The sequence below is a fragment of the Lates calcarifer genome, linkage group LG11, assembly GCF_001640805.2.
Source record: "Lates calcarifer isolate ASB-BC8 linkage group LG11, TLL_Latcal_v3, whole genome shotgun sequence".
Lineage (NCBI taxonomy): Eukaryota > Metazoa > Chordata > Actinopteri > Centropomidae > Lates > Lates calcarifer.
Genome location: NC_066843.1, coordinates 5,492,100 through 5,507,390, shown reverse-complemented (window position 1 = coordinate 5,507,390; position 15,291 = coordinate 5,492,100). Strand labels below are relative to the sequence as shown.

General features: G+C 43.3%; 1 protein-coding gene across 1 annotated transcript in view; it reads left to right on the top strand.

Moving 5' to 3' along the window:
* Positions 1-15,291, top strand: part of plcl5 (phospholipase C like 5) — a 60,671-nt gene that overhangs the window by 26,116 nt on the left and 19,264 nt on the right. The window contains 2 exon segments of the mRNA XM_018702631.2: positions 10,839-10,880; positions 10,882-13,326. Of these exon segments, the coding sequence (XP_018558147.1) occupies positions 10,839-10,880; positions 10,882-13,326 (2,487 nt within the window).

The following is a 15,291-nucleotide window of genomic DNA, read 5'->3' as shown; positions in this document are numbered from 1 at the left end:
TGCTGGAAGTAGTGTTCACATCCTCATGTGAAGCAATTACACATCACAAAATTACATTATTAAAATCCTGCTTTCAAAGTACTCATTGTGCAGAATGGCCCTTGGTAGTGTTAACTGTATTATTACATATTACATAATTGGATTATTATCACTGATGCCTAAATGGGTAGGCAGCATTTAGTGTAGTCTGTGGAGGTGTAGCTAATTTTAACTACTTGATATATTGTTGGGTACTTCACAGGCTCATTGTGGGTTTTTAAATCTTAACTTGTATTGTAAATATAGTTATCATATTGATGTAATAGAGTAAAAAGTATATTTCAATCTGAAATGCAATGGGGTAGAATTTTAGTATGAGGTGGATATACTCAATTAAAGTATACCTCAGAGTTGTACATAAGTGCAGAACTGGAATATATGCACTCGGTTACCTTCTAGTAGCTGGCAATATGATAACATTTTAGAGGTAATTTAGAACATTCAAGGCATGGTCCAGATATACTTAACTAATTAAGTGTAATTGTGAATGATTATCTAATAGAAAAGGAGAGGGAAGGAGCTATGTAAGAAGGCTCATCATCCTGCAGATCAAAGATAAGCGGGTGCAGATACCACGCCAGAGTTTGTTTTTTTCCTGCTGGCACTGGAACAGTCCATGAGTCGGTTTGCCAGCCTCTTGACGAGACAGAAGGAGCCCAGCCAAGGATCAGGCTCACGGGGATTATTTATAGAGTTGAGTGGGCTTCACGGACACAGGCGTGGAATGTGTCAGGGAGAAAATGCATCATTGATCAAAGCCTGCTCAGAGTCGTAGTCTTATTTTTGCCAAATGCTGAGCAGAGACGGGCGTTTGGAAGAAAACAATAGCCTTTACCAAGGGTTCCATGTGCGCTGTGCTATAGTAAGCTTGCCTGCTCTTCTACCCACACACAGTCCTCTGCACCTACACAGGTGACTGGACTTGACTGAACACTTGCCAATTTTAGCCTCCTTCTCTTTCTCTACTCCAACATCTAAATAGCTCCTCAGCTCTGGATGTTTAAAATACATACATGGTGGGTGTTGGGTTAGTGAGTGTGCTGCACACGGAGGCTGGTGTGTACCTCCACAAAAATATGTGGGTTTTACAATGAAGCACTGCGTGTAGGTGTACATGAGGAGGTGTAGAAGGGAAAACACAACCTCTTTGGGATTGTGACAGAAGAATTGTAGGCATCGATTATGGATCTCGTGGTTTGTCCCCTTGTGAATTCTGCTCTGATGTACACCTCAGAAGAGGTGGAGACAAACATAGAATCACTGTCAAGGACAGGCTGTGGTGTTTGTGTGGTGGTCTGTGAATACCACGGGGCACATCTGTCAGAGGACAACGCAGGATGCTGCTCCCCCTTTATCTCCACCTCTCTCTGGTCCCATTGAGGGAGTACAGGAGAGGCAAAAAAAGCGAGGTGAGGTGTAGGCGGGGTGGAGGAGGGGAGAGAAGTGTAGCAGAGGTGTCCTGTACTGCAGCAGCAGCAGCAGCAGCAGTAGCTCTCTGGTGGCAGGCGGGGGCACTCCTCTCTCCCCGCCATTCGCTGCATTGCAGACAGCAGTCAAGGTTATGCCTGTGTGGCTAGATTGACAGACTGGAGTATTGAGGATGCCGGTACAGGCAGTCCGAGAGACAGCGATTAATTTTTGGGAAACTTGTGGCCTCTTTGTCCTGTAATGATTTTATTTATAGCCAAAGAACCTTCATGCTCAGACTTGCAAATCCCAAGCCAAGTCCTTTAATAGTGCCTGATGTTTCTGGGGCTTAAAAGACTGCATTATGTTTCTCTTCGAAACAGATAGCACCTCTCATATTTTCCTCCCTGTTGCAGAGTTACCTGTAATCTTTTGGCAGGCTGTCATTTCATACAAGCATTGTGTCTGAGGTGGAGGGTAAATGCCATGAAGATGTGTGGCATGGGACTGGCACGGTGACATTTGTTGTTAATCAGCATCCCGCTCATCCTCACCTTCCTCTGTCTGGCTGTGATAAACATGTCAGTCTCAGCAACACTGAGGACCGCGGGCTGTATATGGTCAGTGCCTCAGAGAGGTCCTGTGCAAAGTTAGCATTGGAAGTGGATCAGAGAGAGGCCACATCTGGTAGCAGCGCTCATGAGAGCCACTGCAACATTCTCACTTCCTGTTCAAAGTGAGCTGCAGTCTTACATAGAAATACTGAGAAGAAACAGAAGAGGATGGCCAGATTTCCACATCCTGTATATATGTGTGTGTGTGTGTGTGTGTGTGTGTGTGTGTGTGTGCGTGTGCGTGCATGTACCCAAAAGAATTCCTCTGGCTTCCCCATTTTGTTGTGCCTGAGGCCCAGGCAGACGATTCATTGTGAGCAGGTTCAAAACAGCTGCCTCTGTCAGATGTTATTGAGGAAGTGATAGATCATTTCCCACAGGGTGGAAACATCCAGCACACCACTAGTCTGCCCTTAATTGTTTCCCAGTATCAATCTTATCTCTTTAGCAGTGTTGTATGCAAGGATATATGTAAGGAAAGTGGCAGAGAGAGAGAGCAAGACAGGAAAAAAGAAACTATGTCAGGAACCGAGAGACATGAAGATTGAGTGGCAGAGAGAAAGACAAAGTGGGAGAACAAACAGTAGTGAGAGAGTGAAAGGACAAGCAATAGACAGGGAGGAGGGGACTGATACCAAGACCCAGGTGTCAATGCACCACTGTCAACTATTATCCTTTCACTGGTCATCATCGCAAGTTGGGCACAGTTTCGTGTCACCGTCCCTTATATTCTCTACATCTTTGGCAAACACAGCCGAGATCCGGAGCCTGTGGCTGAAAACCATTTGGGGAAATGAGAAAACACTGCGGTAATGAATGTAATGAGAGGAATGCTTTGAGATGAGACAACACTGTTTAATTAAAGCAATGCAGACCAGGGGGGAGTATTAAACATAGTTATATCTGATAGGGCTCAATGAGTGCCTTCAGCAGAGATGGCTGTGAGGGGTTTGGCACACAGCTATCAGTTTATAAGCATAAGGCTGTTGTCAGATTAAAAACCCCACAACTCAAATTTTATTGACTCTCATGATTTTATTTGAATTGGAAGGTAACACAGCTGTCTATTGCTCAGTCTTTGGCTCAGGGAAAAATGACCAAAGCCTGGTAGGATGTTCAAACTGCAGGGGCGCTTGAAATAACTGTTCCCATTTGTCCAAAGATGTGCTGCAAGAGAAGAAGAAGAAGTTTCAGCTTGTTTGCACAGATGAAATGAAGTTGTTCTCATAGCATTTTGTGCACAGGAAGTAACTAATCCAAGCCTAAAAACAAAAAATAAACTATTTCCTGCACAGAAGCTAAGCAAATACTCACCAGACCTTCTCTCTGCCCTCAGTATAAAGTGATCAAGGAACAGCTAATCTGTTACATATGAGGTTTTCTGAGAATTAAAGTTGTTCCAAAACCAATTTGCAATAGTCCCAAGCACAGCTATCGTGAAAACCTCGGGACAGATAAAGATTTTCATTTTTTCACAACTGAACCCTGTCATCTCTGCATACTCTGTTCTGGGACACTCAGACGCATTAGTTGAATGGGGGCACAGAGCCTGTACAGAGTTGGAATAGTCAATGGAGGATGCGTGAGATAGAAATCATGAATATGAGCTGATAGAACAACCGTCAAACATCCTCCATTGAACCAGGGAAAACAGTGGAGAGTACAATCGACAGGAGATTTTAAGGGAATTCAGGGGCAGACAGTCCTTTCCTGTGCCCCCTCCCCTCCATATACAAAGGATTATTTTGTTATTATTTAACGCAGCTTCTACAGAATTACCAACATGACCTGACAGGACCACAATCACTCAGAGTGAGTAGGAGCTGAGATTGACAGCGGACACCTTGCCTACGGAAGAGAACGACCACAGACTGATAAGACAGGAAGCTGACTGTGAGGAAATCATAGAGTGGATTTGACTTGACCCTACAGAAGAGACTCCCTCTGACTCTATCTCTTGTCTGTCTGTCTCTGATGCTTAGCAACAAGCATGCACATGTGAACACACACACAAAACTCACCTGAAGAGAGCTTATGAAATGGCTTCTGCAAGAAATAATTGGCCCCATTGGTGACGTGAGGTGATGGAAAGCATGAGGAAAGCAGCTGGGGAGAATGAGGGTGGCGTGATGGAGAAGCCACAGGAGGGCCTGACATTGGAGTGCATGTGTATGTGCATGTGTGCATTCAAATGTGCACTGAACTCAGATAGGTGTGATATAATTTATGACCAAATATGTCGTGCCGTACCAAATGTATTGAGGGGCTTCATGACTGATAAATAAATGGTCTCTTAAACACAAATGCTTTGTGACTGAAATATCTAAGCTGGAGGGCAGCACTTGGTGCTTTTTCCTGTGGTTCCACAGCTCAATAGCATTGACCTCCCCTCTCTCTGTGGGCCAGTAATTAGTGAGACTGTTTGGTGCTCTTTGGCTTGTTCAGAGTTCTCTGAGGAATTTCCACTTATTATCCGAGCAGTGAAAGAGCGTTAACAGCAGAGTCGGGGCTTTACATTCAAGGCACAGCGAGCAGCGTGCTCAGTGTACCACCTGGGTGAAAATGTAAATCCATCCGTGCACTGGGACAAACACGGGCATGTCTGCACACACTCAATTCACACATCTCACATTCCCTCTCAGACCCTCGATTTTCTCGCCTATTCACACATTATGTTCGTGATCTGCGAAACTCGCACTAAGATGGTGCGATGAGTTGCATGATGTGCGGCTGAGACTACTGCTCTGAGAATTTAAGCAGTCGCCCACATGAGAGATTACTGTGACAAACGGTGACAGGCCCGACTTCTCTCTCCTTCTGACTCTCTTTCCCTCATCTGTCTCTCTTTATTCTCTCCATCCCTCCCTCGCCTCTGCTTTTTCCAAAATCTGTATTCACTTTGAAGATGCTTTATTGGCATGACAGATAACAATGCCACATTGCCAAGGCAAAATGTTACTGACATCATATTTATCTCTCTACCCCTCTCTTTCCCCTATGAGAATTTAGTTTTTCAATTTGATTTCATTTGCTTTATTGGCATTGAGGTTGCACAGCATTGCCAAAACATCTAAACAAATTAGGTTAACATTAAGCTCATTAAACTTACCCTCTTTCTCAATTTATGTCAATCGTTCCTTCCATCTTCCTTTCTTGCATATACACAATCTTAGCAAAGATCCACTTTTCCTCTTCCTCTTTGTTTCTCTTTCCCCATGGGTGCCTCTTTCCATGCAGTTTTAGGAAGTAGATTCTGTTAGAGACTGAATGATGTCTGCCCTAAGCTGTGTGTGGCAGGATTCAGATGTCAGTTTGTGTAACCATCTTGGATGTGGGAAGGATGAGGCACTGTATTGCCTCGGGGAGGGGGAATGGTGGGCAGCCTAGACTTTTTGAGGAGGGAGTGAGGGAGGGAGGGAGAGTGGTGCTCCGATGATGACCTCCCACCTACCTCATTCATGTGGACTGTGGCTCACTGAGCAATGAAGTCCTTCAAGACAAAATCTATTCTCTGATTCTTCACCTCTACTGCTTCTGCAGGGAGCAGTTTTGTGTTTCATCCAAAAAAATCACAATACAAAATTTTTGGATCATCTTCACTTGATAATTGATTTCATTAAACTACTTTTTCTTGCTTTTGTTTCACACAAAATTGGAGGAAATCTTTCCATTACTTTGTTTGAAAAGATTCAAGGAACACAAATAACATTGATGTATAATGTTACTATCATTGTTTAGAGGCATAAAAATTAAAATAGTGGATATAAATCAACCGGTTCACAGTGAATTGCCCATTTGTCATCCAGACAGGCAATGCTTACAGTACAAGGACACCAGCTGATGATGAAAATCATTAATCTTATTATTAGAGGGGAAGATATTTTTGCCTTAACTATAATATTATCATTGAGATAGAAATGGCAATTAGTTACACAAATGAACATCAGGTACTCTGATGATAGCGATTTACCATCAAAACAGTAAGCATGTCTTTGTCTGTGTATTTCATTTCTCAGTGTTTGACATATCAATATGTGCATTTGATGTGTAATATGGCTCAACGGTGACTAGTTGTCTGTCATGATGTTCTGTATGTGTGTAGACACTGGTCCCATGATCCTCCAGCACACATGCAGGCAAACGCATTGCACATACTGTGACTCACATTTTGGAGAACACGTCATCAAGAGGGCTCTGCTCCGCTCTGCTCTGTCTTCACTCCCCATTATCCACGCTCCCCTGTTGCCTTATTCACCGCTTCACATTGCACACACACAAATGACACAGTAGCTCCGTGGGCGAGAGCAAGTGAGCCGTGCCTGACTTCTTTCCACAGACCCGTTTTAGAATTTGAGATATGATAGGAACAAGAGTAGCGAGTGGCAGGCAGCCAGAGCAGCCGTGACGAGGAGATGGGATGGTTGGAGGTTTGGTGGGATGGGGAGGAAGTGGGTAGTGAAAGAGGCAGTATGTCCACAGTCCCACAGGAAGACCTTCAGGGGAGAGATTCATCCTCCATGTGTTCAAAATCAGGTTGAGCAGCTCAGCAACACACACACTCTTTTTAGCCCTCAGATGGTGAGCTACAGTATGATGTTGTATTTGTGCGTGTGTTGAAACAGTCAAGTTGTTCATGCCACACACATAAGCAGTCAGAACAAGAGGACTTTTTAGTTTTGCTTGTGCTTCCTGACATAACAAGAGATCAGGCAGCTGAGGGAGCCCTTGGGGGTTTTTGTCGAGGTGCATGTTTTGCACACCCCCCCAATCACACACACATCGATAGAGATAAAGCAGGCATTAGTCTCTCTGATAGTGTTGTATTCTAGAACACACAACAGACTGGAGGAGTAAAGGAAAGCCAAGCTTATTTATGTTCATCACTTTTAGATATGATATAACCATGTAATTGGACATATAATGATTACAGAAATATACAAAGATAGGAAGTCTGTAAAAGTAGTTTGTCCATTGTGCCCTACAGGACCATTTTACATTGTTATTGTTTTGGCACACTCCATTCAGTGGGGCACTGCAGTGTAACAGGCAACATGAGAGCTCATGTTGCATTAATTGCCTCCCTAGAGTTCTCCATTGCTTAAGGTACCCAGCGTTACGGTGTGACAACAGTGACAGGGGGTGGGGGGTGACATAGCGCTGCCCTTCAGAGGATGTTGGGTGACTTGTCTCATAGCCTGTCCTGTCCCCAGCAGCCTCACCCTTCCTTCGGGGAGTGTTTGACCCAGGCTGGGGCAGCCGGCGTCACCACAGGAAAGGGGATGGGGGAGGTGTGGAGGATTACCAAAATACCCTCACATCACCGCGGCAACAGCAGCAACAGGCAGTCAAAAGCCAGAAGCACCCGAGCACACACACGCACACACACATAAACATAAACACTGACATCTCTACCAGGAAAGACCCCAGGGGATGTGAAAAAATGGTGAGAGAGTGCAACCAAAGCGTGGTTTATTAAGGGAAAAATGACTGCTGCATGTGGGAAAATACAGAGGTCAGAAAAGGATTGTTTAAAGGAAACTGAAATTCTCATTAAATTATGATTGATACTGATGATACTTTTTTTTGTTATTCATGCATAAGTCTGCAACACAGATAAAACTGGCCTGCTGTGTAATTAATCCTTCACCTCTAGGTCACCAGCCTTATGATATTGCATTTAAATTTCAATAGTCTGTGAAATGAGCCCTAGCAAACCCACAGTTTGCCTGCTTGGTTTTGATTGAGAGGCTGAGGGTAACAGCGTTGTGTCCTGCCTGGCTGTCCAGCTAATTGTAACAGCATGTTAATGAGACACAAGATTACCCTCACACCCTTTGACCCTCTGTGGCTGCTACTTCGCCAAACAAGGCCTGGAAACAATCAGACCTGAACAGATCTTCCCTTCTTGCCACTTGCTCAGTCTACCGTCCGTCTCACAGAGCTTTCTTCACTTATCCCCAATCCCCCCATAACTGTCCATCTAGTTGATTTTGCAAACAACTTCAGAAAAGAGGAGGACTAACTGCCTCTTTGGTCTGTTTTTAAAGAAAAGGCTGGAGTTGTTAAGTGTAGTTTTCTGTTACAAAATGTGAAAGGAGTAGGCTAGTGACATTTAAGGGCATGACATTTGGGCTGAAATGTGATCTCTGGATTATGGCATCCGCACTACAAGCAGTATGATGTGTGGAGGGCAGATCAGATGATCTTTTTGAGGAAATGAGTGTGTGGGAAAAAAAGACAAAGATATCAATACTATGGTCCGTCCAACTCTTGAAGTGGTTTACAACTTCTTTTCACTCATAGGTTACCTCTGAACCAGCAGCAGCCTCCTTCTTATCCTCACAGGCTTGGCAAGGTTACATGCATTACCATGTGCCTGTGGGTCTTGGCAGTAGCTCTCACAACAATTGCATGGAAGCATTTCTCAATGGGGAGGAAAATAAATGCCTGAATAACTCTATTTTAACACATAGCGACCAGCCCTTTTGACCTAGGTGGTCCCAGAGTCATTGGGCCACAGCACACTGATGTAAGATCAGTGAAGGCACAGACTGAAATTCTCATCCACATTTAAGAGTGATCTGTATCTCTATTTAAATCATAATACTGAGTACTCATGTGTAGGGAGAAGAGATAGGTCATAAAACAAGGACAAAACCAGAGAGTGATGATCATGTCATTTCTTCAGCTTTGCATCAAGTGGTGCTCATTAATCGTGATGAGGTGCCAAGCGTCATCTGCCTCTGACCGTCAGGTGGAAGATGGATGGCCCTGAGGTGCTTCACTGTGGCTGGTGTTGAACCATGCTCCGGGGAGATCCATCAGACCTGTACAGGCAGTCTCTGTCTAAGGGGAAGACACTCCTCCATAGCGCTGGGGCCCTCTGCACTTTCTAGCTTTCTTTCCTCAACCTAAAAAAAGATCAAGATATGTGGAGCAAGAAAGAAAACTAAGATTAGGAGGCTTTGGTTGCACTTATTTTATATTGGAGGTGTTGTGAGTAATCAAATATCACCACTGACATCTTCCTGTGGTAATAAATGGTTTCACAAAATTCTTTTGAAAGAGAATTTGTCTGCTGTCCGACTTTCAACAATGACAGTCTCAAAGGCTTTGTGTCTAGAATCTTTTATGTGTAACAGTAATTTGTGGATTGGTTTAGGTTTGATTTTAATGTACTGCTCTCTGTGGTATGCATTATTCAACAAGCCCACTTTCCAAACCCTAAACCAGGCCATCTGCATTCATGCTAACCACAGCCCAATGTGGAAATAGGGCAGCACTGTCTGTCTGCTTTCTGCCAGCTAGGCTTGCAGACCTAAATGCTGCAAAAGTTCAGCCATGTCACTGCAGGTGGTGTTGAGAGCATCTGTTTTACTACTTTCACAAGTTTGGCTTTTGCCTGTGTTGTTGTAGAGAGGCTGTCTCTTCAGAACTTCAACAAACATTGCAATGACTTTGGAATCGGCTGGCAAGAAATGTATATTGCCCACATGAGGTTGCCCACAGGATGAATATTTAACCAGCAAATCTCATTTGCAGTTATAAGGTAACATGAAACTGATTTAAAGTTCTTAACTTTGTTTGAGAAATGAAACTGTTTTGACTTCAGCAAAGCTGTGACTGTATCTTTAGTTTTGTACACACATCATTTCAATGAGCAGTCCTGTTTTAAAAAGACACAGACCACATGCAGTATACTATGCTTTGTCCCAAGGGAAAACCCCCGGTTACTCTGCCTTCACATGAAGTTATGTAATTTAAAATATGAGCAGAATAATTAGACAATGAGATGTGCATTTGAAATAAGCATGCAATTACCTCTGAGGCTATTGGTCTGCCACAAATATATTATTTAAAAAATACTGACGTTTTTGCCATTTTAATCGTCAAATGTCAAAGAGGACCCCACATGGTGCCCATCCACCACTGTGTCCCATCTGCATAAAGATGGGAAGAAAACTCCTTGGGTGAAAAAGAAAAGAAAGACTAAGCAGTTGATAACTGGGTGTTTAATGGCAGCCTATTAATATATTCTGTCAAACTGTAGGTCAGCACAGTTTACTGATAGGAATGGTGTATCATCTTCATCTTTTTTAATACTACCACTGCTAGTACTACTGAACTTCATTCATACACCATTTGTACAAAGACAAAACAAAATATAAACAAAGGTACATCACAAGTTTTAAGAAGTGATTTAAAATATGTCACAGATTCTGCAAGCCTCACATCCTAAAACAGGGTGCTTCAAAGCTGAAGGCCTCTGAATGCCAAAGCCCAGTCGTCGAACTGGGATCATCCAAAAGGCGCCTGCCTGAAGATATGAGGGAGGCTGTGCTTTAGCTTGTAGGGGAACAGCACTTCAGCAATACAGTGTAACTGGAAGATAAAACATTTCATGGTTTAGCAGGTAACCAGTGAAGAGAGGCTAAAACAGGAGTGATATGATCTTGTCTCTTTGAATTTGTCAAAAGCTGATCAGCTGTGTTTTGGACTAGCTGTACATAGTGTCTGTAGTAACTGTTTTTGGCTTAAACCTGAACACAGTGAATTGCAAGTCTTTTCTTTTAGAATTCAATATGCATAATCTGTATCTACCTTGGTGTAAAGCTGCTCTGTAATGAAAGGGTAAACTCAGCCTTTTATCTCCGTTCTCCTCTTCTATACTTAAGAATTTCACTTTAGTATTCACTGCTATTTCCTGCATTCAGATAAAAAGTCTAACCAATAGATCTTTCTCTTCTCCAACCCTCCCCCATCCCACTTTGTTTGCAGGATGGTTCCAAACAGAGGCAGGTGAGGAAGAAAACAGTGTCCTTTCAGCACAATGCCAAGTGACCGCAAGATCAACAGCACAGCTGCTTGCATGGCCTTCATGATGGAGGGTTGTGAGATGAAGAAGGTGCGATCCAACTCACGCATGTACAACCGATACTTCCTGCTTGATCCAGACATGCACTGGCTCCGCTGGGAGCCATCTAAGAAGGACTCAGAGAAGGCCAAACTGGAGATCAAGAGCATTAAGGAGGTCCGTTTGGGAAAGAAAACTCCTGTTCTGCGCAGCAATGGTCTCTCAGATCAGTTCCCTGATGAATGCGCCTTCTCAATCATTTATGGGGATAACTATGAGTCCTTAGATTTGGTAGCCAGCACAGCAGATGTTGTCAGCACCTGGGTGATGGGCCTGAGGTATCTGGTATCTTATGGCCGGCACACCGTGGACATGGTGGAGCCCAGCCAACCAAGTCTACGAACATCATGGATTGGCTCAGTGTTTGAGCTAGCAGATATGGAGAAGGAAGGACACATAGACCTGTTCAGGGCCACCCAGATAATCAAGGGCCTCAACCCTGGCATGAAGGAGTCTAGGATAGAGCTGAAATTTAAGGAACTCCAGAAAGCTAAAGACCAATACGGAGAGGCAATTAACATGGACACCTTTGTGGAGGCCTACTGTGAGCTCTGCACACGGCCAGAGATTTTCTTCCTACTGGTGCAATTCTCCAGTAACAAGGAGTATCTGGACAGTAAAGATCTGATGTTATTTGTAGAGGTAGAGCAAGGTGTGGAAGGTGTAACGGAGGATATGTGCAGGGATATTGTTCAGAAATTTGAGCCATCCGCAGAAGGCAGAGAGAGGAGCTACCTCTCCATCGATGGCTTTACACACTACCTCCTCTCCTCTGAATGCCACATCTTTGACCCCCAGCACAAACGTGTTTGCCAGGATATGACCCAGCCTCTGTCCCATTACTACATCAACTCCTCACATAATGCCTCTCTTCTGGAAGACCATTTCTGGGGTTCGTCTGACATCAGCAGCTACATCCGAGCTCTAAGGATGGGCTGTCGCAGCATTGAGGTCATTGTATGGGATGGCCCTGATAATGAGCCAGTGGTGTATGTAGGTAGTTCTGTAGCTTCACAGCTAGCTTTCTCTAAAGTACTGGACATTATAAACCAATATGCATTTGAGAGCTCTGAGTATCCCCTGATTCTCTGTTTGGTGACCCATTGCTGCGTCCCTCAGCAGAGAGTCATGGCACAGCACATGAAGAAGATTCTTGGTGACAAGTTGTACATTGAACTGCCCAACAGGGAGGAAAACTACCTACCCTCCCCTGAGAAACTCAAAGGTAAAATCCTCCTCAAGGGTAAGAGGCTACCACCCAGCTGCACTGATCCTGAGGGGGATGTGACAGACGAGGAGGAGGGTCTAGAAATGTCCCGAAGAGTGGGAGCTGATGAGAAGGACCAGCTAAATGGTTTGGGATGCAAAAGACTCAGACTGTGCAAGGAACTCTCTGATCTTGTGTCTCTCTGCAAGTCAGTCCAGTTCAGAGACTTTGAGATCTCTAAAAGGGAGCAAAAATACTGGGAGATTTGCTCCTTCAATGAGGTAGATGCAAACAGGTTTGCCAATGAGTTCCCAGAGGAATTTGTCTGTTATAACAAGCGCTTTCTCTCCAGGGTATATCCCACACCTATGAGAATTGATGCCAGCAACATGAATCCCCAGGATTTCTGGAAGTGTGGTTGCCAGATTGTGGCCATGAACTACCAGACCCCAGGCTTGATGATGGACCTCAACCTTGGCTGGTTCAGGCAGAACGGCAACTGTGGGTATGTTTTGCGGCCAGCCATCATGAGAGAGGAGGTGTCCTACTTCAGTGCCAATGCTCGGGACTCTCTGCCAGGGGTTTCCGCCCAGCTTCTTCACATTAAAGTCATCAGTGGGCAGAATTTGCCCAAGCCTCGTGGTTCTGCTGCTAAGGGTGATGTGGTGGAGCCCTACATATATGTGGAGATCCATGGCATCCCAGCTGACTGTGCTGAGCAAAGAACCAAGACTGTGTCCCAGAATGGTGACAACCCTATTTTTGATGAAAGTTTTGAATTCCAGATCAATTTACCAGAACTTGCAGTACTGCGCTTTGTGGTGCTGGATGATGACTACATCGGAGACGAGTTCATTGGCCAGTACACCATCCCATTTGAGTGCCTACAGCCAGGCTACAGACATGTCCCTCTACAATCTCTCACAGGAGAGTTCTTACCCAATACCACCCTGTTTGTCCATGTAGCCATCACCAACAGGCGGGGTGGAGGAAAGGCACATAAGAGGGGTCTGTCTGTCCGGAAGGGTAGGAAGGCCCGGGAGTACACCACCACCAAGACCACAGGCATCAAAGTAGTGGATGAGCTCTTCAGAGCCTCCACCCAGCCCCTCAGGGAGGCCACAGACCTCAGAGAAAATGTGCAGGTAAGAAACTATGGACACATAGACACAAAACCACCACTTTGTATTTGGTTTTGAGTTAAGGTGTGAAAAAACAGAGAAGCCTTTTAATAAAACTGCATAGTGTTTTATTGCTTCAGTAGGTCCAAACTGACATAAGTGTTTCTGAGTGGACTCATTTCACTTGCCGTTGTGGATAGAGGTTTGTCGCTAATTGTGCACTATTAATGTTGTAGAAGGGAACGGTAATAAAGTGACATTGCTGTACAATTATAAGGTTTATGAATAGTGTAATCATTAATGAGGGACAATTACTGCTCAGGGGAGAGGACTGGGTTGCTAAGCACTTAGTGCACTACTTTAAAACTCCTCTCAATGAGCAAATGAAGATTAGTAACCACGGTGTATATTTGGCTGATGACCAGCAGCAGAAGCCTTTCAGTTTATTATTTAGTTTTATTATTTTGTTTGTGATGGCTGAAGGGTGTGATAACAATGCTTGTCTCATTTGTTAACATGGAGAGCCAGTGAGCCTTTCACATGCCACCTGTTGAGTTGTTTGGTTGTCAGTTTAGAGTGGCATGCTTACTCTTGTTTTCTTTGTCAGTTTTCACAATAAAAATAATCTTGCTGTGCATTGAACAATGCTCTGTCTACCTAGGGAATTTTTGAAAATTAGAATAGTGTTGAATGATCAAGAGAAGTTATTATGTTCCCTAAAATGTATGTAAAATGCTTTGACAGTCAAATAACCAAACAAGCCTATTTACTTACTTACTTGTTTGCATACTTGAGAAATTCTCTCCTAAAACAATGAAAAATAAATAAGAGCAGCAACAGTGATTACAAAAATAACAACAAGAACTCTTTAATGCATTATGTACATAATTATATCCATCTCACCTAAAAAATATGGTAGTAAGTAGTTGACAAATCTGCATCTCTTCTTCTTCTTAACCTAATATCTTCAGTAACCTGTTGTCTTGTGCATTAGTAGTGAAATGTTTGTAGGGTGCAGGCTCAAATATATAAAATCAAATATATAATATTGATGTCTCACATAAGAAGACAACAAATCAAGCATTTTGTTCTCCCAGAAGCTAAGTGCCACACACCCCTCTTTATGTTTCCAGGTCATAAATACCAAGGTCTGTGCGTCTGTCTTCAATAAACAGTAACAGTAACTTCAGTCTAATGGCTCAGCAAACAAAAGACCAAACCCAAACTAAATAAGCAAAGATGTGATTAGAGATCCTGTGGCATGTTGTCATGCATTTTTCAGTTGAGGAAATAAAAGCGGACATAATTTTCCTCTCCAAGACCCCAGTGCAGGCAGAAATACTATATGTTTGTCTTCTGAAGATTATAAGTAGTAACATTATGAAATTATAGCCTGAATGAGATAAGAGGAAGGCAAATTTTGGGAAAACATTAAAGTGTGAATACAAGCAACTAATGAACAATCCTGTGTTGCTTGCTGGAATAATCTGAATTTGTGACAAACAGTTATTAGGTCCTAATCTTTGCTTGGGTATGAGTCAACATGGGAACATTTAATGAATAAGACATGAAATATGGCTCACTGTGAAGTCAGGCCTGTAAATCTGACACAGACTAATTAAATACATCCTAACTTTTGTAAAACTCAAGTCATCTGTTCTGTGGCTTTGACTCATCTCTCATAACAAATGGCTTTGGAATCTAATCTGTGGGTCTACATGAAAAATGTGAGTGGGTGGACAGATGATTGAATGTGAATCAGTGTTTTTAACCTGATCAAACACCATTGGCGCGCCTACCAATCACCAAACCACATTATCCTCACGTTTGAAATGTAAATTTTTCTTTTTGAAATGAAGAGATAAAAGTTGCTGAAATAAATGAAAGAGGTAAAGTTGAGAGGAAGGCTTTAAAAAGGATACATAAAGGTGGAATAAGGCCTTTGCCTTTTAAATGTAAAAAAAAAAAAATGGACAGTTGTGAAAGCTT